Raw genomic sequence first — 27,757 nt, 5'->3', positions numbered from 1 at the left:
CTCCGGCTCGGTGGTGGGTCCCCACGAATCCTTTTTTGTCCTTAAGGTTACTGTCTGTGTGTGTGTGGATGTTTTTTTTTCAAGTGGCACACAAAAAAGGGATTGGATTGTCGGGGAGTTCATGCAATGGAACAAAGGACGCTTTTTTTTGCCGGTCGGCTTCTAGTAAAGCTAACATTTTCCCCTAAGGCTCGTTAGCTTGGCTACAAGTCCGTTAAGTCCGCGGGAAGGAAAATCGCGTTCGTACAAACGGATAATATTCATTTATTATTCGCCCCTCGGTTGGAGCTGTTCCTGCTGCGGCGTAGTGTCTTCGTGTGGAGCATTCGACTGTATCCCTACGGCACAGCCACGTGTGAGGTTACCGAGTTAATCGATTCGAGGTATTCTTCAATCCTCCAAACCCGGGACGATAGAGAAACAATCGATATTGTGGAGCGAGAGGGAGAGACAATTCGAAGGACAGACTCTTCCTTCGCAAAGATTCAAACATAAAAGTGAAGAGCTTGGGAATGAAATCAATGTAAAACCTCCTGCTGGGACAGTCAGCCATGAAGGTGGTTGGAATCGATTTAAGAAGAGCGCGGGGACCATTTCAATCCGGAGCTTTTGGACCTGTATCCTGTTCCGGAAACTTCTTGAGCCCAACCACGAAACTCATGTAGTGCACATTTATTGACTTCTGAGGCTGCTCTTTTGCCAAACAAAACAAAAAATCTGATCACGATAATGGAAAGCGGAGGAAACCCAACGACATTCACTAGCAAGCCAACAAACAAAATGGGATTTCAAGAATAACTGCTTTGCTGGGCGACACAAAGCCACACACACACACACGCAAGAATAAAATCAATTTCCGCGGATTTTTGTAGCGCACTTCCTCCCAAAATCTTGGGCAACCTCTCGCCCTAACACTTCCCGATGTTGAGGTATTTATAAATTCATTGCAAGCCGTGGATGTTTATGGAAAACTTTTCGGGAACAAACTGGCGGAACAACCCGAAACATCCCGAAATGGTCAAGCTGAAAACAATCAATTTTCCTTTGCAGGCGTTTAATTTTTCTCACCTTCACTTCATCTTGTGCAAACAGAAAACCGCTGGGGGGACCGGAACGTTTTCGGGATCGTGAACGAAACGCAAAGTCTCACTAATTACTCGTTCGATCCCACACAAATCGTCTAGAGCGGCTTTGCCAACGTTAATGACCACAGCTGACAGGAATAAACCTCGCCTCAGACCACTGGAAGCAACGCTAGTGTGAGAGACGGGGTGGCGTGACAGTGAGCGTGGCAGCGGGTTGTACGGATCAGTTTTTCCCTTTTAAAATTAATTGATTTTTCACCAGAAAGGAAGAAAAGTTTCTGCTTTGCAGCGGGGTTTTCGGGCGCGTGAAGATTCGGGATGAATGGTAGGATGAAGGATGAACAAAACGGGCTCGCTTCTGAGAAACAAGATGTTGACAAAGGGAAGGGGAAAGAAAATGGCGCAAAAAAAAAACACAAAACCTGGAAGGGTTCCCGAAACTCCAACGCAGCGTCGCAGATTGAGGAGAAGAATCGTGGGTTTGGGATGCGGGAGGATAATAATGGATTTTCCGGCGGTAAACCCATTGAACGACAGTGTGCGACACACGCGAAAAAAGGGATTCCTCCTGGCCGATGTTTACCCTATTAGGATTGCGCGAGAGTTGGGCCAGTTTTAGCTAAAGTTGTAAATGGTCTGCTTAAAAATGTTTTTACTAGTTTTTTTTCCTATGTACGTCCAGTTGTTTCTTTTTTCCCTTGTCTCCACTCAAATGAATGTTCAAGTTTTGCTTGTGATGTGAAGATTACAAAATTTTATTTCAAGACCCTTTTTTCTGTCCAATTTCTATCGCCTTTTAGAGTACCACAGTGCGTCCTCTGCCAACTTATCTAAAAAAGCAAAGTGAAAAGTATTTCAAAAATACATTACGCTCAGCTCTTGTGTTTTCATTTTCAGTTTTCTTTTGCTTTTTGCTCACGTGATACGCCGTCCCGAAAACTTGTCCCAAAAAAAAAAAAAAGGAACGGAGAGAAGATTAATTTTCACATGGTTGCGGGGGTTTGTTTTTTGTCAAGTCGAAGAAGAATAACCGGACGAAGAAAGTGTTTCACAAAAAGAAGCGAGAGAAGAGTTGGGTAGAAGGAGGAGCCCGTTGTTCGGGTTCTTTGTTTGCGAGGATTAAAGGTACCGAAATTGACGCAGACTGAGCAATTAATCAACTAAATTATGCCAGTAATTATGGATTGATCTTTTTTATAGAAGCGTTGTTGCTCTGGGAATTTTTAAAGAGTTTTTTTAAGTTTTTTTTAACCTATACGAGCACTTAATTTGACGATTAACGTGGTACATATGTATTCAACGGGTTTTTTTTATTTAAAATTATTTTGAATGGAATAATCAGATTTCAGGATTAATTTTAAATGGCTCACCAGTTTTGGCCTGAAGCTACCTCAGGGTGCTAGTACTGTCATGGTAGGGCGGTTATTTTTCTCTTTTATTTAAGATTGTTTGCGCCTGACGGTAGGCAACGTTATAGCATGAATTTAGATAGAATTAGATAAATTTATAGAACTTGACTAGTGCGGAATAAACGGTCAATCATCAATACTAACAGGAGGAATAAGTTACATGAATAAATTGCATTAGTCTTAGTCAAACCGTCGAACAGTAAGCGTCTTATTGAGCTAGAGAAACAAAGATGATAGCGCTTACGGAGTTATAAGGTCAACTCATCAAATCAAGTAAGGTCAAGCTCGAGTTCATGGAAGGCAGATCTATTGAATAATCAATTTTAATTGTACAGCATAATTACAGAGGTTTTCAGTCCATCTCGAGGTAAAAAGTAATAGATATTTTAAATGCGTAAAACGAAATATGAAAATGGCATCCAAGATTTCAGATTTGGAAGGTCAATTTAATATCATAAACAAATCCGAACCGAACATTATTTCTTACTTTCGGCGATATATCAGAGATGCTTTGACAGAAACGACCAATGAAATTCTATTCCATGATTAGAGGTCTGAACGCTGAATGTTAAATCTGTCTAAAAAGGCGCCTAAAATTATGCAATGATTCGGAAACTTGTTTAACAAGGCTCCCTTTTCACTTTTACAAACATTGCCAAACATACGAAATACAGGGTTTTCCATACGAATACGATAACGGCACCGATCTTCACACGGCAGGACCGGGATTCAAATCCCATCCAGACCGCCTCCCCATATGTAGGGCTGACTACTTTACTATGGGTTAAATTAAGTCACAGAAAGCCAGAAATGGCAGGCCGAGACCTCTCGAGGTCCCAAGGAAGGAGGCCAAGGAAGAAGAAGAAGTATGGCACTATATTATTTTTCATATGTATTTTATTTCAACTTCAATTAGTCTCACTCTTAACTTAACCAGATTTCTATTCGATTTAAGTAAATTTAACCATCATAATTTGCATCCAAATCATGAAAATGTATGAACGGTACCATGTGAAGCTCAAACTCGCATGTATAAACGCTCCAGGGAAGCATTTTGACAGCTCGATGATCATTGCGCTTACAAATTTCATCCGATTTAAGAATAACACTCAAATAATACGTAATCTTCCTTTAGCGCGTTTACATGCACCCGGTTGTTCTTCACTTGATATGGTCTTACCGGTTGCGTGCTATCATGCCCAACCGTTGTTCTAAGCGAGCTCATCTTATCGTATGCCGCCAATGAACTGTCAACCGCTGCCGTTGTAACAAGAGTCGCTTGCGTTGCTCTATTACTTAAAAATCTCTGTAAGGCTCTCGAAAAAAAAAAATGCAACACAGTAAGAAGAATACTCTTTGTCGTTGGCCGTTGCCTATTTACCTAACTACCTTAGCGATATAAATGAAAAGTAATGAAGTGTTGGACACTCGGAAGCCTCGTACAGCGAATGTACACAACTTGTTGATATTCTTACATTTTTAAAATCAGATAATTTTCCAGTTGGTCCAATCGAAACCACTGGCTCAGTTCAGTCAAAAAAAAAAAAAACACGCTCTCCGTACAGAAAACGACGACGGTTCCGAACGACGGTTGCGAACGATTTTAATGAACCACGGAGTAACGACGCCCGGGCACGATACTTTCCACTAACTAACAGCTCTAAAGCAGCTTAAAAGCTTCTACAGCCGAAGTGTGCTACGAACTAATGACGATTTCATTTTAAATCCATCCAACCCTCGCCTCACCCAACCACTTCGCGGGGCCACACTTTAAAGTAAGCCAAACGTCCACGAGCAACCCCTCGGCCACCAACCAAGGATCGTTTCGGCGTTATCTCAAGCGGGCTAAAGTGCGTCTTAATTTTTGATTACAGTTCAATGTGATGTGATTCAGCGCACCGCGTGCTGGTGCTGGAGGATGAGAGTTAGGATGGGTGATAAAAATCTCCCATTACGATGAATCTTATCCCCGGCCTCTTACTCTCTCAGTACGCACTCCTCCAAGCACGCGATCACCCGAAGGAACGAAGACATTGTAGCCGCCAGTCGGCAACAGCCGGACGACGACAAACGCGCACCGAAACATTCATTGTAATTTGGTGCTGGCTAATGGCTATGCCATCCTACCCGCATGATATCATCACCCCTTCGTGCTGTCCGCTTTTAATGGATGCAAGAATGCTTCGGGTAAGGGGAAGTAATGCAAAATGTCCACCCCTTTCATACTATCGGCTGTATTACGGCGGAGGACCCGCGCTTGGTTAGGAAAATATTGAAGGCGCTAGAAAAGCATGTGACATTACACTAGAGTAGTATTTGGCCACAAAACGAGAGTCCAAGCGGACCATCTCCCTCTATCTGCCTGCTTTTTAAAAGACCAATAACACTAAAATCCACACTTTAGTCTCATCCATCTACTCTCTATAAACGCAGCATCGCATTTAATTGCGTAATAAAAATTAGTTCCCGTCGAATGGACTCCTTCACGGGACTTGATTATTTCTGCAAAAGGGAACCGTTAGCAACCGGTTTACTTTCCGTCCCCGGAGCATCAACTCTAAATGGTGATGACCGTACGGGTGCATCATATGCAACAAAAGGAGCATCAGTGTGTAGAGGCACGGTCTGCAAGTAGTTTCACTCTCGATTTAATTTTTCGGTAATTTCTTTACCCACAAAACCCGTACCACTCGCTCTCTCTCTCTCGAGTGCAACAAAGATGCCCTCGAGTAGTGAGAGTAAGTGCAGAAAAAAAACGAGGATAAATGTGCAATAAAACTCGGATGCACAATCCGGTGTTCCCCCTTTAGTCATAAAACTTCTCCCGTAGAGATAAAAGACTTGCTCGGGAGGGATACTCCAACCAAGAAAAAAAAAAAACGCTGCCTGGTAGAAGAGTTCACTCTACCTATCTCTACAAACTCGCCCTGTGTCCATTTTGATCGTGGTGCGAAGAAACGAAATACACGCCACGTTCCCACACTCTCATCGACTTCGTCTAGTGCAGAGATATGAGGGTGTGCGTGTGTTGCTTCTCCGGAAATCCTTCCGTACAGGCATCCTGTGAGTTGGTTTTGGAATTTATGATACAACTGCATGGCGCTACGTGTGGACCACATGCACTTTGCTGGACTATCCCTATCCAGAGAACCGTTCCCACAGTTTTCTAGCGTTAGTTTTCGCCATTACCATGAAGAGGTGCATCATAAATTAATTAAACAGGTTTTTTCTTCTTAATAAAATAGTTCGAAATCGTAACAGTGTACTACGTTGACGAGCTTGAAGAAACGACAATCCTTCCAGCTTATCCTTACGCCGAAGTATTGTTTTTCAAACCACTTTACCTGACTATAAACAAATCAATATTGCGCACCGTGTTTGACTTTTACCTGCAGTAGAGTTTGCACAAGCTTTTCCTACAAATGCTCTGTGCCGGTTCGTTACGCCGCCCTAAGGCAAACATATGGTACGGCGAAACGCCTTCAAAGTGGCGTGTTTTGGGCGGGACGGTGAAGGTAGTTCTCGTCCATGGACGAGGCTAAATATTTCAACTGTTTTCGGTAATTGTTGTGCAAACATTTGCCTCCGTTGCAACTCCGGCATAGAAGCGAACTCGACGAGATACCGCCAGTGTCGGCTCCCTTCCCGGTGGTTGCATTTTGCTACATGCCTTAGTGCGCCGGTGCCCTGGTGCTTGGGTCGAGTTTATTTGCTTCGCTCGGTACCACCATCAGCTCGGTAAATTAGTGAGCAGTTACTTTGGGGCGCAACGAAGAAGCAATGATGCAACAAAGTCGAGAGATGTTTCGACCCGGAAATAGCTACAGCGGACCAGTCCCTAACACGCTGCTGATGCGCCTGACACAAACCCATCCATCGTACTTCGATGCACTGCTCTCGTGCCGTTTCCATACCGGTATGGCTTTAAAGACCATTCGCCTCCTTCCGGACACCTCCTCTGACACGGAACTACGTGAAACGTGAGCCTCGTATGTTTGCAGCAGATGGGCGCACCCTGGTTACTGCACGCCGGGTTTTTGCCGGATGAAGGTTGAAAATGAAATGAAAAATGAGTTCCCGACGGATACGGTACGGCACGACTGACAGCGTGTGCAGCGTGGGCGCCCTCCGAGCCCGATGGCGCAAGGCTGCAAGGGAATTGCATCCATGCACTTTTGACAGATGCAACCACACTAACACCCAACCGAACTATCGCCACACCATCAGCAGTGCAAGCGTTTGCCAGCATCCCGACCATCAAGCTCGATAGCCGATTGGCTAGCAAAGCTCAAAGGCCCGTGTTGCTAAGATTGCATCATCCCGAGGAAAGCACTGTCGTGGAGCCTTGTTACCGAGGGTTGGCTGAAGAAATAGTGACGGGAAAGAAGAGCCGGACCGGGAGATGGTATTAAGGATCTATGTTTAGCGCATAATTGGGTTCCAACAGCCAGGACCGGAACGTTGGTTCATAACTGAATTTGCTTTCGGAACGGACCAGCAACGGTACCCTTTTTTCCAAGAACCGACCGTAGCACCGAGGCCAGTAGGTCCCCGCTTCTTTTGCAGGAGCGTAAGAAAATTTGCTGGACGTTTGGACGATGTAATGTCTGATGTAATTAGTTTCTAGCCTCATCTTCCCGAATGCGTATCGATCGGTGCCGGGTTTGACCCACGGCTGGATCTCGGGATTTTCGGGAGAGAGTTGGACGGGGTCTTTGGAACCTTGCTTGCTTGCTTGCTTCCCCGAACCGGGTTGCAGTTTGCTGTAAACGATCATAATTCGGTGAAATGAATCTTTTGATACGATTACTGGGAAATGCTGGATTATGGGCGAGTTGGAGCGAGTCCTACGCTGTTACTTAATTTAGAGTGCCTGACGTTACTATGTACAGAGGATTTATTTAGTTTGATGACTTCCCTTATTTTTGTGAAAATTTGCCTAACTTACGACAAATAACTGTGTATGTTCAAAAAGTACAAAATATTCTTACTTCTAAAAATCGTGGACGAGTAATAGATAGTCGTTATGAACACTCACACCGCAGATGTTGATTTTTACCATCATTTTCCATGCAAAAGCATGAGGACTCACCTAAAAGTAAAGAGAGAGAAAAGAATTATTAAGAAAGTTTGCCATGCTGACAAGAACAGAATACAGAGAAAGACGACTGGGTACAAAATAATCAGAAGAGCATTCATCCCGCGGTGGTTTCGGAGTGGCCAAATAGTATCAAACACCGTTCCCTGGGCGCTCGTACGCCATTAGGACAACGTCGCTTAAAATGTCGTTCCACCATCATCATTTCGGCACAACATGCTCCATTCGGGACACCGTTATCGTAGCTCCTGATGCTGATGTGTGCTTCGTTACTGGGGCGCACTGTGGAGCAAATGGGCAAAACCTTTTTCCCACCTTTCCATCTGTGTCGCCCCGCCAGCCAAGCATCACTCTCTTTCTCGTTCGTTCTTCCCATCGAAACGAAAACCATTGCCACCGCTAATAACATCATCTCGCACCGGTAACATAAACGCTAATGTGTAACGTATGAGCAGATCATGTGCGGTACCCGGCTCCCATGGAAACCCATGGAAGGTGCCGCTTTTACGCTACACAACACCTTCGCCTTCTAGCCTTGTGGGAATCTCAATACGCTTCGCTCCAACCGGTAAGGATCGGACAGGTAACGAGCGGTTAAAAATATCCTCGCAAAACAACATTTCACCTGCCGTTTGCTTCCCGCGACCGAGGTCTGGGAGAGCGAATCGGAGTTTTCCTCACCCTCGGTTTCGCCCTCTCTCTCTCTCTATCTCTCTCTCTCTCTCGAATGTCATTATAAATTTATTATCACAGCACGAAAATTACACGCGCACTACACGCGAGAAGCACTGTATGGATGATGGGCGAGATTTAAAGAAATGGAATGGACAGAGAGCGGGAGCGAGACAGAGGAGATGGAGGGACTTTAAGTGAACCACTAAAACATGTGTTACTGTTGAGACATGTCTGACGGGCGTGTGCTTTTGGGAGCGAACTGTGACCATCACATCCCACACTGATGTTGGATGAAGAATTTGTAATTAAAACCTGTTAAAAGCAAAGTTACGCGTGAGTTTCTTTGAATGTTACCGAAAACGAGAGCTTCGCATATAGAGTGACGAGCGGGACATTTCCACAACAAAATCCTGTGGAAAATTTAAAGGACCACAGCAAGGAAACGCGCTTCGCTGGTTAAGTAGATAAATGTTGGAAAAACAAGAAAGCTCCACCAAAAGCGTGTTACTGCATATAGTTATTGGTGTGCGAAGTGTGCGCCATGCCAACACTTAATCTGAAAAACCACCCTAAAATACAGCCCCATAAGAACCGCTGGTAGCGGAGGAGCTTCCACTCGTTTCATATGAATTGAACAGCTCGTTTCGGCAGCATTAGCGAGGTAAACCGGCGAGCGAATGAACACTGGGGGCCATTTCATCGCTTAGCTACAGCGTCAGCGAGTTGCAACAGATGCAGAAGAAGGCGTGTGCTTGATTGCAAATTATCAACACACTTGGGCGAGCGAGCTTTTTCCGCCGTCAGTTACCAAGGTAAACTACTTTCCGAAGACACTGCTGCTTCGTCTGCACGTACATACTCTGTACGTTGATGAGACATTATGAGAAGGTTGGCGATGGTTGCATCTTCGCCACCTTCGCATACCATAACGAATGCGCGGCGCGGCCGTCGTTAGGGAGGGTTATGAAATTTTTAATCTATTTGTCAATTAATTAATGAGCACTTACTTGCGTGCTTGCAAGTAATGGTAACAAGGTTTTTGGTAGATGGAAATATATGTGTACGTTGCTGTCAGGGAGATGTGAAATGACTTTCCTTGGGAACGTTGTGCTGTTACTGTAAGCAATGTGAACAGTTGAGATAATGCTTCACAGAAAATGGATGTTTGTTTGGTAGAATATTGTCTTTTTGAGGTTCAATTTAGGCAATAGCTTTCAGTAACGTAATAAATACGCAAATATTGCGGAAAGAAGATGAATAAAGTTATGAGATTTGTATACAATTTTATTGACGTATATTAGCAATAGTTAGATAATCAATCCAGTATACGAAGGATGATATTTTATAGAAATTTTGATATGGTTTCTCTTTTTCTGTTTTTTGCTTTGGCACTACAACCTCGAAAGGTCTGAGCCTGCCTTTTCTGGCTTACCGTTAGTTGATTTTACGCATAGCGGGTTTGACAGTCAATCCTGCTTCGGGAGATTTGAACATGGGCCCGGTCGTTTAAAGACCGGTGCTTCTATTGCCTCAACCACCGGACCGCCCAAAGGATTACTTAGGCATAGGAATAGGCAAAAGAACCGCCTCAGGGTCTGGTGGAGTGGTTATTTTAGGAAAATGGCTTCAGAAGAATTAGCTCACATAGTCCTTTTAGACCATCCACATTGACTATAACCGGCAGTGAGGACTTTTGAGGATCAGTTAGTATCTGTTAGGACGAGGTAAGAGAAGGAGTAACTAGAAGGAAAATTCAAGAGCCAACAATGTGAGGAGCTTTAGTGCGCTACATCGTGATTTGAGTATTGTATAGTAAATCAGACTCAGCAGGCTCTTAGGTTCTATCTTGTCATGAGAATCACACCTGACAACCTAGCTCGTGATGGGGCGGGTCGGTGCTAGAAGCGACAACGGGGCCAGACTTCATACGGCAGGACTAAGGTTCAAATTCTATTCGAACCGTTCCCCCGTAGAGAGGACTGACTATCCAACTACGTGGTATAAATAACTCTCGGAAGCCACAAATGGTAGGAATTCTCTTAGGGTCGTTAGGCCAAGAAGAGAGAGAGAGAACATAGCTCGTAGAATAGAAGTAAAAAAATGCCTGGGATGGACGATGATGCATGGCTGTTCTAAAATGAGTTAGAGTGGCGAAAATGATGCGTGCACAAAATAGGATATTGGATTGGCGGACTAAAGTGGGCGATAGCGGGCCGAAACCTTACCATGGTCGAAGAGCCAGATATGAATGAAAGTGATAAGGCCTTCTTACATAGGATCTTGTTTGATTGATTTGATCGATCACCATTATTTAGTTCATGTCTGTGAACGATTTGGGCATCCATGGACCGAGAAAAGCTAATTGACCATCCTCCCATGAGTGACATCTTTCGTTAGAAATGGCGTCAAGTTAAAATAACCCCTTATTTCATTGACACTAGGAACAATTTCTATTTAAAGCTTCAAGAAAGTCACAGTAACTGGTGACGGTTACGTTTGCCCGGAATTCATTTATACATCCAACCCAAAAAAAGAACAAACTTCGCTCTACCACGAAACAGAGTTCCTTCAAACATGAATCTGTAACTAAGTTTCACAACGACCAAAAAGGCAGCCCGCCCAGTTCGGTCATTAAATCCACCCTCGGAGGGCGAATTAATCGAATGTTCGGGGGGTCCATAAAAAGTGTATGCATTCGGCATAACATCACCATTTCCGGTGATCGATAATGTACGAGTGGCTGAAAATAGCTGTACTGCTTCCAAGGAAAAAGTGCTGGCGAGCGAGCCAGTAGGCAAGCATTCCAAGCGCGTACACCAACGACAAATGGCCCGTAAGCGTACATGAACGTTCATTAAACTTTCATGTAAATATGCTTCGGAATCGAACCGCATGGTCGCACCTCTTCCGAGGAGGTGTGCAGGAAACTGCAGAAGGATTAAGATTTATTTTGGCCGCTACCATTTCTGCATATTTGTAGTCAGCGCGCGGTGACGAATTAATCAGAAAGTAAGGTGATTAATATCGGTGCATGATTATTTATGAGCCCGGCATACATCAAGTACGGTACGTACGGGTTTTTTTTTTTTTTTAAGGTTTCCTGATTGACCATCACAGCTCGTTGGGTTACAATGGTGAGTGTAACCGCTAATTCTGTGGCGTAACATGAAGAGTTTGATTAGCAGCAGTTGGGGCTAGAAAATTGATTGAAAACGGGCAGCATATCTTCCTTAAAGTATTCCAAAAACTGATCTTCATCTGATTCAACAAGGGCTGTATGGAAAACAAGCTTTCCATGGGGCGAGGAATTTTGCGTCAGTTAGTTCAACAATAAAAATAAACCCTCCCGGGAGCTGTAAGAGTCATCGACACACGGGCACACTGCTGGGAATACATTTTCACTCCTAATAATGACCGGTTGCCTTCGTTCGTTCGCTCGTTCGTTACGACAAAGGCGACAAGGTACAAGCAAAAACATCCACTCGACAACCGGCACACAGCCGAGTTCGTTTGCGCGTCACGAACTACCCCCAAAACTCAGCCCTCCATCCTCGGCCACTCCTAAACCCATTACCATAAATTCCGTCTGTTCCTGGCGCGACCACCCACACCCTCGTGCCCCCCCCCCCCGTGTTCTCGCCGCCACTATCGAACGATGTGCCGATGTTTGCTTTTCCGTTTGTCACTCAATCATTGAGCTTACTCGTGGCATTCGGGTTCGTTCCGTTCACTCTCTCTCTCTCTCCCCACACAGCCGGAAGTGGCGGCATAGACTTTCTTTACACACTCGACCCACCAATTCCTTCCATTTCCTGCTAAAAAGGGGTGAAAGATGAAATGCTCTTGAATTTCGCAACGCAGCTTCCACGGCGAAGGATGCGTTCACTCTGCGGCAACCGAGCGTTCCAACGGAATTTGGAATGTGGAACTTTCTGGCGGAACCTGGCAAAAGACCTTTCAAACTGAGCAAACAGTCGACGGCACTGGAAAACAGGGTGCGACTGGGCTGGGCTTGGAAAAACACACGCCAAAATAAACCAAACACACACACAGGCACGCACGTACGGAAATGTCCGGGAAAGCGACACTCGAACCTCGTTTGGAGGAACATCCTTCGAATGCGTGCGTTCCACGGTCGATGTGGAGCTCCAAAAAGGGGTGACGTTCGGGAGCGATTTATAATATTGTTTGAAAGCGATATTTCAAGCCACACCGACCTGGTCGTTTACGCACACACACATATCCACTAGGATCTGAACGTCTGGATGGAACAAAATGGATGAACTACCCATCAGTCAGAGTCATGGTGATGGCACTGCCCACTGGCCCAGCAAAGTAAAGTTTGAACAGTTCGAAGCTTTTGCGTAGTCCCTTTCGACCCGATCCCGAGGTTTCGGAGCTTCGATTTCGTTTTCGGCCCAGAGAACGTTCCGTTGGATGCCTTACTATGAGTGTAGTTTAATTGAAATTTGTCACATAACAAAGCCGCTTCCACGTTGCGATGGTTTAATGTACGTGTAGAAGCGCGTATTGCCGACCCGATAGCTCGAATGCCGGATGTACGCCTTTGAGATGACCACAAAGTTCCTGGTTCGAGAGTAGCAATGGAAGTTTGGTTTTTGGAAACCACCTCCACGCCTCAGGCGGAGACCACGACAGACGCGCTGGTTTAGAATTGATTTATGTTACTTATTCTACCCCTCTCGCTCTCTCTAATCCTTTCTAAAAGTGAAACATTCTGGTGTTCGATTTTTAACACACACACACACTCGGATGTATATTTTCGTATGGAAAAAAAGTCACACATAAATACGATACCCGGACTATGGTGCGAAAATAAAATTGGTGTTTTCACTAGCCTTCCCGCATCAATCGGGTGCGAAACCACGCTTACCGACCACGCTTCCGTTTTCCGGAATGGTTTTGTGTCACTTCAATTCATCATCGAGAGCGCATTGTTCGTAATTGGTATGTGACAGTTTGGATGCGACGAGCCGTGCACGTTCGCCGGGGTCGGTCATGGTAGGAGTTGATTTAGGAGTGGTTCGAAAAACAACAACGAACGTTTTTACTGCATCCCGGATCGGTGGTAAAGTTGGGTTGCGAGTTGCGATGCGTGACTATGCGGTAAGGACGTGTTTGCTAGCCAGTTATTACAATCCTGGAAAATGATCAGTGGCTGAAAATGATCCACCGGTGCGCGGCACTTGTGATTTGGAATGATAATCGGAAATATAATAGGCTTGAGGTTTGGAGTATGGCGTGCTCATCGATGTTTTTGATCGAAAAATCAAGCGATGTTTTTTTCATGGCTGACCTAGTTTGTTGATTTTTAATTTGGGCGTAACCCAGTAGTTCATGCGGTAACGGCGCCGGTCTTCACACGACAGGACCGTTGTTCAAATCCCATCCAGATCGTTCCCCCGTTGTGAGGACTGACTATCAAACTTCGTGGTATCATTTAGTCTAGTGAACCATAAGTGACCTAAGCGTTCGTCAGGCCAAAAAAGAAGAAGAATAAGAAGGTAGGAGCACCGATACTCACACGGCAGGAACGAGTATCGAATCTCGTTAGGACGGTCGTATGCGAGACTGACTATCTAGAAACGTGGTCGAACTAAGTCGAATAAGCTAGTTATGACAGGTCAGAACATTTCGAGGCAGTAGATAAAAAAATGGAGGGCATCCTTGCTGACTAAAATCTGAAGTCAAGAATCGTAATTCTTCTTTTTTGGCACTCCTAACTCAATAGGATATCCAGACCGCCTCCCCGTACGTAAGGCTGACTTTTTTACTAAGGGTAAAATTAAGTTACAGAAAGCCAGAAATGGCAGGCCGAGACCTCTCGAGGTTGTAGTGCCAAGGAAGAAGAAGAAGAACTCAATAGGTTCTGGCCTGCAGATCTGGCTTTATGTGACTTGATTATATCCGAAGCAGCATAGTTCAGCGCATGGGGAGGCGGTATGAATGGGATATGATTCCGGTCTCCGGACCGTCCTATAACATCAGGTCTCCTACACCAATATAATGTTTAATTTTTGTATAGCCAACTAAGGTTAGGTCCTGCGAAGAAAACATCAAACTTCAAAGCCAATATTTCCTCACCTGATTGGATATCAGCACAGAGAGAGAGGATATATTAGAGGCAAAAATAAATCTTCAATTGAATACTGACCATACAGAAGCATCTCAATCTATTGGGTGTTACAGAAGCTCTGCTTTGACCTATTTCAGCAATCCTTGATACTGCTCATGGTAAAACGGCGTCTGGACGACGCACCAACACGATCATCCCTTGCAGATTTGGACCTATACCGCCCCATCTGTCCTTGGCAGTGTTGACGGCCTAAAAAGACTTCATGAGAGCAATAGTGATTGATGCATTATCTTTTCAAACATACGGGGCTAAAAAACATTCTAATCCTCTTAATCTCGCACGCGCCCAAAAGAGTTCGACAGTCTTAGACAGAGTCCATGTGTCATGGACATTTGGTTGCGGGACTATAAATGTTCTATACAGTACCACCCCCGTTCTTCAAGTACCCTTGTGCATAACTCAACATCAATGTTTTTGTCGATGCTAATTCTTGACCTCAGATGACTGTAGTTTTGTACAACTTTAAAGGAGTGATCACCTGTATGTTTGTACATCACTCCTGCGTAGATCAACATTTGTCAGCAGGAGAGAAGAATTATATTCTTCCAAAATTTTTGGCAAGAACGTCCCATACTACTTACTTACTTACTTACTTACTTATCAGCCGCTACAACCACTTTGCGGTCTTGGCCTGCTGCAACAATCCTCGATACCGGTCACGGTTTAGCGCCGTCGTCTGCCAATCCGTTATCCCGGCCGTTCTGGCGGACGTATCAACGCCAGCACTCCATCTCAATTTGGGCCTACCACGCCTCCTCTGTCTGTGTGGAAGGCCTAAAAGGACTTTACGGGCTGGGGTGTCCGATGTCATTCTTATGACGTGACCAACCTACCGTCCCATAGACGTGCTAAAATCTGACTGATATTACTACTATGTTATGGCATTTGATATACCCATCATCGCATCCATCACAATCACGATCTGGACAGGTTAGCAAAGTTTGCCGTAATCCTAAAACTCTTCAAAATTAGACAAAACTTTGCGAATACCAACGCGCCATAATATTTGTTTAAATCTGTTTTACAGCAAATGTATGAAGAAAACGTAATTGTAAATTATGAGCGATCAAATGTGGATGACATTGTTGTCCAAAATTTACCGGAACATCAAACCGGACAAGAGATTTAGCATGTACCATCAATCCTGCGTAGCAGTTAAAACAAAACCAAGCAGGATAGAAGAAGTAGTTGAAATATAATTTTTCATCCAAAGAAGCGGAAGGCTTGTACAATCCTATCGTCAAGTGGTTTGAACCGTCTGGAGCATTGTTAAGGGTTTTTTTTGTGTGTTTCCACTTCCCACACACACACACACACACTCCGCTGTAATGTATTGCAGCAACGAGTTGAACCAACGACTCGCCGCCATCGGCACTGTGCACTGGAGGAACGCTGGAGAGAGCAACAACAAAAAAAAAAAAGAAGATCCTTCCCATCATGTCAGACATATTTCTTCCTTTGCTCAAGCTTTACAATGCTGCGGGCAAAACAGTAAGAGCTTGCAACAATCGTCTAAGCTGAAAGCTCGTCTGACAAGACGATGAGAACCGGTTTCACCTGCCCCGGAGCAGTGTACGGGTACACCATTCCAGTGTCTCGGCCCCAGGCACCAGCCCGGGTGTGTTGTATCGAAATGATGGAAGAACTTTGCACATGTCGTCAGCTTTTTTGTCGTCCGTGTCGTCACGTCCTGTCGACCCGTGTTGACAGTTGACTAACACTTCCGCTCGATGTGCACCTGGAGGATGCACCGACCGACTGGTTGGTTGGTCGGTTGTTGGAGGAGACAGGAGAAAGAAAAATTTGAAATACAACCCCGAAAACTTCCTAGTTCCTAGCAAGTTGTACACGGTTTCGACTGTGGTGCAAAGGTCTGGACACACGAGACGGAGGAGAGAGACACACGCAAAAAAAAACCGAACGAAATAGTCGGAATGATAGTGATAAGTCTTGTTGAGGTTTCTCCTCGTCAACGTCTTTGCAGCATCAGAAGACCGACGTTTGCTGGGTTGGCCCACTGCCGGATGCTTCTTGTGTCTTATTTCGTTGCAACTCGGTGCACTCCGAGAGTTGAGTTCAGTGATTCATCATCAGCCGAACAATGGGAGACACTTGTACCGGAGGACACTCGAAGGGCAAGGAGGACGCCTCTGCCCGAGGACTTCATTGCTCGTCTTCATTTAATTTTCGATCCATACCAAATCCAATGACCGACGCACAACGACCACTTCGACTGTCGTAGATTAAGCAAACGTCAGACAATGTGCAAACGAACAGCCACGGATGGAATAAATCACAGCACCGGTGTCCTTTTGCATTAGGAGAAAGATCACCAGCTCACCTCAGCGGACGGAACATGGTTTGCAAGAGCTTCCAGAACGTCCGGGGGAAAGCTATGTCGCTCGGAAGTGGATGACCTGACCTCACGGATCCTGTTGAGAAGCGACGTCCTTTCTGACACGGGACGATGCCTTACGCTTTTTGCCTGCCACATTAAGCCAATAAAACTCGAGTGCCGTTCTTGTGCCGTGTGCTGGGTCGTCGTTGCATTGCGTAAAAAGGAAGATGAATTGAATTATGAATACATCGATATTTCATTACGATCGAAGCATTGCTGGTCGGGATTGGTTACGGCTGACGGTCCGTCGTCTTTGTCAGGCTGAGGACAGGCAGGCGTACGTGGAATTTTAATACGAGTCAACACTCATTTCTCCGCCGAACACGGAGCAAAGGCAGTGTGGAGGCAATGGGACGCAGGGCAAAAAAGTGCATCCCATTTATTTGATCGTGTTCGGAATGGTAAAGAAACATGATTCGCACTACTGCTCGGACCACTGGAACCTAATCTCGAACCTTTGCCGAGTGTCTTTCCGTCTTGACGCCCACCCGGCAAGGAATGAAATAATAAACTTTACGTGTTTTCTCGTGCATACACAAATCAGATAAAGCATTTCGTTTGACTTTTCAACATTCCATTTTAATGGCATTGCCTCGGTACCGTGTTTGCGTTGTTAGTCTTTTATTAAGATGAATTAATCGGTGTTACTGGGATAAATAACTATCCGGGAGGTGGCTAGTTGGGGCCGTGCGGGAAAGAGTTATTGAAATTGGACCAGTTTTTTCGGGGCGTGTGTGTTCCTAGGATTAATATGAATAATGGGCGAAAACCACAGGAATCGAATCAAAATGAGGGAAAATATTGGAAAGTAGCCGGAACTGGCATATGTTGTTTGTCGCAGAGATGATGCATTTCGAAGAACTGGTTTGTTATGGTGGCTTCCCGAAGCAATTCCAAATCAAACAAATATTGGACCGAAATTGATGTGACTGATGTTGTTTGGATAATTTGCTACTTTACATTTGTTGATCAGATTCAGCAGAATATGTTTTTATGATATGAGAAAAGCATTTGCAAATTTCGGTTGAAATTGTCATTATTATGTCTTCATTTAGGTAGGAACTGCAGTTGCTGCAACTGTGTAAAGGGAAAAATTTGGCTGAGAAAGAAATCTTTCCGGGTTGTGTTCTGAGGTACGGAAGACATACACATCCGCAGCAAAACAGCACCCTGCTTCCTACAAGCCAATTTTGTGGAGTGTGAAATGGATTTGAAAAAACGAAAATCGCATATCTGGCCCGTAAGAGCATCTGCAATCGCATCACACATCGTGGGCCACCCTAAAAGGTCTATCTACCTACATACCTGGTGGTAGATCTCCTGGGCCAAAGTAGAACACAACGATGCCGTTCGGTGTTTTCCATTACGCGCGCACTACAAATGATGCAACCGATGATGTTCATCCGTGGCAACAACATAATGTTTACCTGCGTCCTTGCGTTCAGAGTTCATCCTGCCGTCACTTCAACAAACTCGCGCTCGGAAGGACTGAAGGAAACAGTGCGGCAGATCGTGACAGCATTTCGCTCCAAAAAAACGAAACCCACGATGAAAGGATGCACTTGCACACACAATAATCTAGCCAGGGGATTTGCACAGCTGAACCGCTTGGGTGCAGGATAAACCTTTTGAAAAGGTGCTGAATATGGCCCGGTACGGATGAGAACCGTTTGAAAGCCAGTGCTTTTTGCCACGCTGTCAGCTGGTCTGTCTGCCTCTCTCTCTCGCTCCCACTTTCGTACTGTCGATTCGCTGTACGGATAATGCACTTCATGTTCGTCGAAAAATTCAAAGTGGATTCGCGTTGGCTGCTGGAAATGCTTTTAAAACGAGATTGAGCCTTGAAACTGAATATTGGGTGTTTTGATCAGGCAATCTACACGCGCCCGGGATTGAGTTACACAAGGGCAACCGTATGGATTTGTGGGAAAATGAAAATTGAAGATTCATGACTATATTACACATCATTACAATCACACGAGCACATTTAAAGTTCAGGGCGAGTATGAAACATTTTCCAAACAAAACACAAAACCTTGCATTCTTTCCCTAGCCAAGTATTTAATGTTATTTTTAACCCACGTATGGGGTTTGCATAACTTTAGGCGCTTACAAAAGTAGACTAATTTTTAGGTCGTTTGTAATACACTTGAGTAAGCACAATTTCTACCTGTTATTGTTTACTCACTCTTCATACGGTAGTGGGAAACACAGTTTTTACAGTTGGGCTAATAAAATTCCATCACTTATTGTGGTATCCTTCCGTACGAAATGAGCAGGAAGCGGTATCACAGACCGTGGTTTAAAATATCATCGACCGGTAAAATAACATCACAATTTTATACCTCTGCTCTTGGGGTCTTCAGGCCCGTTTTTGGGGTGAAATATCATAGGAATGGGAAATGAAAATGTTTCACCGCGCGTGTTGTTGTTTTTTTGCAACCTTTTTGCTGCTACCACGCGTTCAAATTCGGTCAGTTGTGCCTTCGCGTCGCGGTAGCACACGATTGTGTGCGCGGAAAATTGACCCAAATTGTTGAAATTGTTTTGATTCTGTTCGGGTGCGCATACCCTGGTCAGAGGAATGTGCACGAAAGGAATGAAGCGAATTATGATGAGCGTACGTAATCATCGTCTGATAATTTCGCACCCTCGCACCGTAATGTTACCCGGAGCCGGAGTCAATGAGAATTGGCAGCTGGTAATGATAAATCAGCCGGGGGAGAGAAAAAGAAAGTGGAAATACAGAACGGGAATAGTTTGAAATTATTTGCCAGTTCAAACAGATCCTTCGACAGTAAGGGTACAACCAGAAACCCACCCACCGAAGAAGGAATGTCAAATTTTCAACGACCCAATCCCTATCAGGTTCCTTACAATTCTTGATACATTTGCTGAAAGTTTGTCGTGAACAAAACATTCGAGCAACCTTGTCTTTGGTTCTGAAGAAGCTTTAAACTATTTGTGGATCGCTTGAGGAAGCCAAACTTTGAGCAGAAATAGTTGCCGATGGGAAGCAGGATCTTAAAACCATATGTGACCCTTGGTTAGAACTTTCACATACCTTCTGGGCAACGAAGATTTCGTAGATTGCACACACGCCTGTTATGGTGATGCCCTGCTCCTTGCACAGCATGGCCGTCGCGACGAACAGCATGGAAAGGCATAGAAAGCGCCAACCTGAAGATAGAACAAAGGAGGAAGAGAGAAAATGTTAGTTTAGTGTATGAAAATTAAAAATGACCTAGAATTGCTTAATATTTAATCCCAAATTTATTCAGACTAGAGAAGATTGAGAAGAAACGCTTATTTCAGACATAGCAGATCTTCTTCTTCTTTCTTGGCCTAACGACCTCTTAGGTCATGCCTGCCATTTCTGGCATAGTTGGAAAGTCAGTCATACTATGGGGAAAGGCCCAGATGACACTTGAACCCCGGCCCAGCCGTGTGCAGACCGGCGCCTCAGTCGCATCTACCAGAGATAGCTAAAAAAGAAAGAAGGACAGGAGTGCTGCTAGTTTTTGCTAAGGTTGCAGAGCAGCATTGACGCTATCAAAAATACGTCTTATCCCAATGATCGTGAAAATGTAAGCTGCCTCCAAAATATTCCCAAATTGAACACAAAAAGTTCGCAGTACAAGGCTTTCTAACAGATGAAGAAAGTCGTTATTACTCGCAAAATGACAATGTAGAGTGAGTGAAGAAAACAACAAAGAAATGATGCACAGGACAAGGAAGCTACCGGAGCATCAGATGATGAGGGAATTGATGTAAAGGTTGAGAAATACCTAGAGATATGTTAAGATTTTTGGGACACTTCAGATACGCCGCAACTAAGACTAATACAATATAGGACTAACATGCTGCCCTCTGAAATATCTGAGAAACATGAGCAACTGGACGACGGAGAATTAAATAAAGGGCAAGAGCGAAGAAAAAAAAAAGTTTTGTTTTCTTTAAAATCAAGTTTTGGTAGCTTAGCTGAGTCCTCCCTGTCCGTTTCCGTCTCATGACATGATCAACTCAGCGGAGCCTGGCGTGTCTTCGTCGTTGCACGATGGTGAGATCACCGTAGAGCTCGAATGATTTCACACATATACACCAAACGATCTTCTCAACATCAAGCTCAAAGATAACTTCGTCAGTGTTGTATAAAGGTTCAAGTGTATGAATCTTACTCGGTACATAAATGTTAATAAACTCTTACAAATCATTCTTATCAGCTTTGTGCTTACGATTAGTCTATATGTTTTAATGGAATGATAATTTTATCGTAAAGCATGTAACGAAACTTTCTCAAAGAATGGCGTCGCGTTAAGACACGGTTACGCTTTACGGGTTCATTGACAATCAATTGGCAGGGTTTAAATTCGGGTTGATGATTTTGCTAATTCGCTTGCTTTCTAGAGACGGTGGTTAGAATGAATTTTGTTATTCAACTGCCACACCCTAACCACCGAAAACAGTAACAACGATCGAGCTTTGTTTGCAAATACCAGCATTTCGATCCAGGGAAGTCGGTGAAACGATACGCCTTCCATTTGGATGACACCAACAAGGAACCACACCACCCGGCAAGGATTTAGGGCGAGCAGGCTTTCCATCTGTTCCGTCTGCACAAAGCTTATATCTGCCTTGTGCCTGTAAGCTCGTTGTTTCAGGATCGAAAACTTCCGTACAGTGCGAGAGATTGGGTTGGGTGGGGTGGAAAAGTGTTCCGGTACACACACACACACCGTATGTATGTCCAGGGAAGACGGTGGTCTTAGGGCAAAGTGGAGCGATTTCTGATAGACAAACCGTCGTCTCGACTATTACTGCGTTGACGGTAGTGGTGCCTGGCAGGTATTTAATTAAATGAAATATCCATCCACCCATTTTTCATCCCGCACTACAGGACAAAGCATGACAGAATGTTTGCACATTAATCTTGCCGTCTGCTTTCTTGCGTCACAGTCTGCATATGGTTTTGTTTTCTCCAGGTCTCCAGTTAACCGGTGTGAAATGTGTTTATTCTTCCAATGTAGCGGGTTTTGATGGTAACTGCCGGTTGCTTGCAGAGGGCAGTACTACAGGTAAACAAGACGTACAACATCCCGCCGGTTACATCGCTACCACAATCAGATCACTTCCTAATGCACACAGATAAACAAACTGTTAAATTTACAATTTCAAATTACAGATCGCAGGGATGCTTGCCAGCGCACCGAACTCACTCGGTATCAATCATTTATTAGTTTCCATTTCACCCGTTACTACGCTGCGCGGCACTGCTGTACGACCGTCCGTCAGTGCTTATCTGCGCGATCGCTCCTCCGACCGGCGACCGGAGGAAATATTTCATCACACATTATGAACAAATTGAGATTGAATAATTCATTTCCGCAGCTGCCACTAAGTACACCGTGTATAGCCGCCGTTATTAAGAGTAGCAGAAGCCACCAACTCGTTTTCCCGCGTTTTCCCGGCAGGCCAACGAATAATAATGGTACGGAATGGTTTCTAATAAATAATCATGGCGCAAAAATTTATCCAAACCCCGAACACACGATAATCGAATGTAACGAGCGTAAACAAATCCTCTGTCTGCAAACTGTTCGACGTGTTTGTGTGAAAAGAGATGACATCGTGGTGCATGGATTTCGGCTCGCTGCAGTAATGCTCGGCCACCGCGCGAGTACGAGAGAAGTTTCATTACCCCCGCGTATGCAGTATGGACAAAAAGCCTCGGGAATTTACATAACATAATAAACATCGCCGAATCGCATCGGGCAAATTGTGTGAAATTTTCCTGGAAAGTTCACCGTGTGGGAAGCTAAATATACTGATTCGACTGGGAGCGCGAGAGGTTTCCGCAAGAGAAGTGGTTGAAATGTGTTGCTGTGTGATGGATGACACAGTTGTGTTTGTGTGTGTGTGTGTGTTTTTAAGTTTATTAACAATGATGTAATTCAAGCATGAGTCGTGATTGAGTGTACGGTGTGCTAAAAATTGACCAAGACTTGTAATAATAAACAATGGTGGGACGATTGTTGTGAGTATGATTTCACCACCAGATTTGATCGATTTCAGTAAATACTTTTTCCTTATTTCAAGAAAACAAAACTCAGGCAACCCCCCCTTATCGCTTGCAAAACTGAGCCAACTGACTCTTGGCCGATTCGACTCCAATCCCAAAGCTAAACATCATCCGTCTATTCTTGTACCGTGCTCGCTTCTTAACCGATCTCAGCCTCAGTTTGCAGGACAGCTTTAGCTTTGAATTATCAATCGTCTTTGTAGACACTATCGCCCTAAACCCCAACAACTTGGTCGCCCCTCCACATTTCTCCACCATGACAAATGTGCCACGATACCGTTACATACGTAAGGGCCACCATTTGTTTTGCTTAGGGAAAAACCAGACCAAGTGTCCGGAATTACACGGACACGGAGCGTATGATTTAAACGCTTCAAAACCGGGAACACATTCACCCTACCGTCAGCTGCTACGGGTTAAAGTGATATGAAAGGATTAAGAGCCTTGCAGAATAACCAACGTGCCAGGAGCAGTTTGGGGCAACGGGGGTGAGCTTGTTTATTTGTGCATTTATTTATGATTCGTTATCGTTTTGTGCTTTCGTTGCGATCTTGCACGAAGTTTTGTGACACACGGATGCTTGCTATTTTTTTCCCTTTCGAGTAGTACGAATATTTCGAAGTGTGTTTTCCTACGAAGGAAATGTTCACGAATATGGTCAAACGTATAGGATAGTGAAAATAGTTAGCAGCTGCTAGAGTCAGCACTCTTTCTCCTCATATTCGTACGTTCGTGTAAAGCTAGTATAATTTTACTAGATAAAATAGATAATAATTTTGCTTGCCTGCAATAAACGACCAAGCCGTTATTACGGAACAAAAATAAAACGATTGCTATTTCATTATTTAAAAATAAGATCAATTGAAAAAGATTCATATTGGACCAATGGAGGCGCCTGGTGTTTCACACGAATAATACAACATGGAGAGGGATTTTGGAGATTGCAACATTAAATACCTTTTAAGGTGAACAGTTTCATAAGCTTATTAATTTTAAAATGCATCAATAATTTTACATCCAGATTTTCCCCTACACCTGTCAACAGTTAGAGCACTCATTTAAAAATGATTTTCGTTTCCATTGAAAGGTTTAAATAATTAAACAAAGAAATAACAGCAAACAAAAGCATAAATATAAAGCTCCCGAACAAAGAGTGAACCCTTTTCTACTTTGCAAAAAGGATGTAAATAGGAAGCAAGCGAACAAAAAACCGTTTCGTTTGAGAGGGGTATTTTTTTGTCCGACCCGACCCTGCAGACGCTCGTCACCGTTTCCTTGTTTTCCACACACACACACACACACACACCCCGGCGCGCCGTGCGATTATTCGCGTCTGTTTGATGAGCACTAATTAAAGTACGGTACAAATATAATGACCCAATTATAATGCTGCTAATTACAAAAATGAAGCAATGCTTAAATTGTGCTGCGACGGGAATCGGTGGTCAGTAATTTGATCCGTCCGGCATTTGCATGTAATTAATAGTAATATTCCCTTCATTCACTTCGGGGCCAACATTAGGTTGGAAAATGGGGGCCAGAAGGTTTTTCAACTTGGTTGTGGGCTGTTTTGTTTGGTACGTGTTTAATTCCCGCATTCAGATTGCTAGAGAAGAATTAACTGTATTTGAACACGGATAATGAAACAAAGTAGTTTAAGCGGAGTTGATTATTATGTTATAAACAGGGGTTAAATTGTAATGATATGGATGCAATATATTTGTTATGTTTATGAAAAATCTATCACTTATTAATTTATTTTAAAAATGCTAAAAAAATAATTTAACCTCAATTGAAACTTAATACTTAAATGTTCAATTCGGAAACAAACATTAAAAAATCACGAGAACGACGGCAATGGTGGCAATGTGTGATGCTTTCCAACGTCATCAAATCATCAGATTGATGCGTTTCTATCCAGTTTTCAAGTGCTGTAAGAGCAATAACACCCCACCGCGCGAACGGAGCGTGAATGGAGGTTTGGAATACGAACGGGAGAGAAAGAATGCTATTCAACTCTCCACCATGCAAAAGAAAAATCGTCATCCATTAGACACTCTGCGAGCTGGATGTTGAAATGCTGAAGCCGTTTTTGTTGCCGAACGAACGAAACGCCATCGCCAGGCGAGAGGGAGCATACGGGTGTGCGGTAAGGAAATATCCACGAATCGATCTACTCCAATCCGTTACTGTCTGTCCTGGGTGTTTGATTGCACGGAGCACGAAGGCGAATGTCGATGATGAAAAATTGTCGCCACCATTTCAAACGTTAGCAACGTAAGAAAAATGAACACTTTTCCACGATTAAGTTAATGGAAGCGAAGATTGAGAAAAACTTTAAACTGTGAGTACATTTCATTGTATGAATTTAAAAGTATATTTTCAAATTAAATAAAATTCTGTTTTGCTCTTTGAAATTGGTTTGAAACACACAGCAGAAGAAAAGGATATTCATCTTAAAAGAAAAGAGCTCAACATAACCAGCGAAACGATTGTAAAGCATTGTTACGACCTGACGAGCGCTTAGCCTTGGGTGAAAAAACTCGTTTCGAAAATACGTTTGAAGCAAGCAAGCCGAGACAGCGACAGACAGCACCAAGCACAGCACGAGCGAGAGACGACAATCCAGCAATGACGGATAAAATGACCCCTCCGGAAGCTAAAACAAAAAAACTGCAAGTTGAGAAAAATTTGACCAACGAAACAGAAACAGATATCATAAAAAAGCATCGTGCCATTGCAGCCCTTGAGAATGGCCAGCAGTGTTGAGATAGAACATAAAACGAGCGTCAAAAATAGAAAGAAATGACACAAAAAGCAAAAACAGAGAAAACAAAAAAACAGCTCCGGTGCCAGCGCTATCGTCATGGGTCAGCTGGGATGGAGAAGGATCAAATTTGCTGCTGATGATGCTGAGCCAAGGCAAAAACAAGCACGCGGGCACCGAATAAAGATAAACAAAACCCAACCAGCAAACTATGAGACAAATGTGACAATTACGATGTGTTGATGGTACTTTAGGGTCAGTGGCAAGGGCGACCAGAGCGTCGGAGTAGCATTCGCGTGACCTGATTTTCAAAACCGATCCGAATTGTTGGACCATGAATAATAAGGAAAAACTGAATAACGATGTCGAGGAGATGGCTCTTGAAGCGATGGACTGTAGCCCGGTTTTTGACCAGCAGAGCGTTATTGTTTGTTGAACAAAGTTTCGATTCGTTTATGCCAAAGTTACTAATTTTCTATATCAAAGTCGCCTCATAGCATTGGTTGTATCAAAGAATTTGCACACTGTGCGTTATACTGTACTCAAACCGACAAAGACACCCATTAGTAACTGCTCTTAACTGCGGTGTCCATCATTGTGGGACGAAAAAATAACAGCTTCACCCTTGGCGCACCGTTGGCAAACCGGGCGAAACCCGATGACGCAAGAGCTCCGTTGCACAGTTCGTTCTCTTCAGGGTGGATAGATATCCGCATCGGTCTTAAGTGCATCCACTTAGTGCACTCTTCTGCACTGCCATCGCGTGTCGCAAGGAGTGCAAGAGAGAGAGAGACGCGAACGAGGGACACAGACTGGATGATGCAGTGTCATCGGATGCTTTCCGGTTCGCTGTACCGTGCGCTGGTGACGGAACGATGTAAACGATTGGCAACCAACGCAGCAATCTGCAACCGATCAGGAAGCTGCCGCTTCGACAGTATCGGTCGCAATAGGTTTCGCAAGCCTTTCGGGCAGTATGCAGTATGCAGCAGGCTTTTATCATCTTATGAAAGAGTTCTTTTTTTTGTTGTTGCTTCCGTCCTTCAAACTGTGTGGACTGCGAGTAGCTTGGAATGCATTTTGAGTGGGTGAGTGCACGGTATCGTGCAATGGATGCAAACATTGTTCGATCGCATAAGAGATGCCAGCAACCATGCGGCAGTGATGTGAGGTGTTTGGTTTGGATATTGAATGCACTGCAATCGTTTCCATGCTGGACGGCTAATTTTATTCCATTTTTGACATTTTACTGAGTATCAAAGCTTATTCGGAACATTTTATGTAACAAACTTGCAGAAAAACGGTTGGAGTGGATAGTTGGCGTCCTGATCCGTGCATTAACATAGAAAATCATCACCATAGGGCAATGATATTACTTGCGACGCAAGTCTTTATTTTTTTGGCTCAAAGATCTCCTAGGTCATGCCTCCCATTTCTGGCTCACTGTCTGAAAAGATCTCACTCCATCTTTAAAGGAATTTAGATAATGCTAAAGATTCCAGCTATACTAGTAAATTTTTCACTTCATACTGAACATAGTCCAGAAATCTTTCAACCTTTACTAGATTATCCTGAGGTTGCAGGAAATGATAAATATTGTGCTCCTTCTTGGCTTAACGATCTATGAGATATTTTCAGCCAAGCTCACTAGACTTATAATTGATGCTAAGTAGTTGAAAAGTCCACGAAGCGATTGCAGTGGCGGTATTCCCACGGCGTGACTGAAAACCAAATCCCATATAGATTGTTTCCCCGTACGCAAAACTGACACATCTACGGGCTACGGTTCAAATCGAGTCACAGAAAGCCAGAATTTACAAACCAAGATCTTTCCAAGTTGAAGTGCCTAGAGAGAAAAGGAGAATGATGTAACATGCAGATAACATTTCTAATCTTAACTTAAACAAGATTCACATTTATATCGATACTGAAACATACTGGCCACATGGAATAACACATTGATACAATATTTGAACACTTCGATAAGACTTGCATCATTATACACTAAGGTTACTATTCTTCTATCTCCAACGAGCCAGTAAGGGATATTTTTTATAACTATTCAGAGGCATCTCGTCGTTTGATTCAT

General features: G+C 43.9%; 1 protein-coding gene across 11 annotated transcripts in view; it reads right to left on the bottom strand.

The window, feature by feature from the left end:
- LOC118506110 (protein O-mannosyl-transferase Tmtc3-like) overlaps window positions 1-27,757 on the bottom strand; it is a 186,836-nt gene that overhangs the window by 52,493 nt on the left and 106,586 nt on the right. For all 11 annotated transcript variants that reach the window (XM_036042807.1, XM_036042803.1, XM_036042809.1 and 8 more), the window contains one exon: window positions 19,887-20,002. In XM_036042807.1, coding sequence (XP_035898700.1) covers window positions 19,887-20,002 — 116 coding nt within the window. The remainder of the gene's footprint in view (window positions 1-19,886; window positions 20,003-27,757) is intronic.

The sequence above is a fragment of the Anopheles stephensi genome, chromosome 2, assembly GCF_013141755.1.
Source record: "Anopheles stephensi strain Indian chromosome 2, UCI_ANSTEP_V1.0, whole genome shotgun sequence".
Classification (NCBI taxonomy): domain Eukaryota; kingdom Metazoa; phylum Arthropoda; class Insecta; order Diptera; family Culicidae; genus Anopheles; species Anopheles stephensi.
This window is presented reverse-complemented; position numbering and strand designations above follow the sequence as displayed.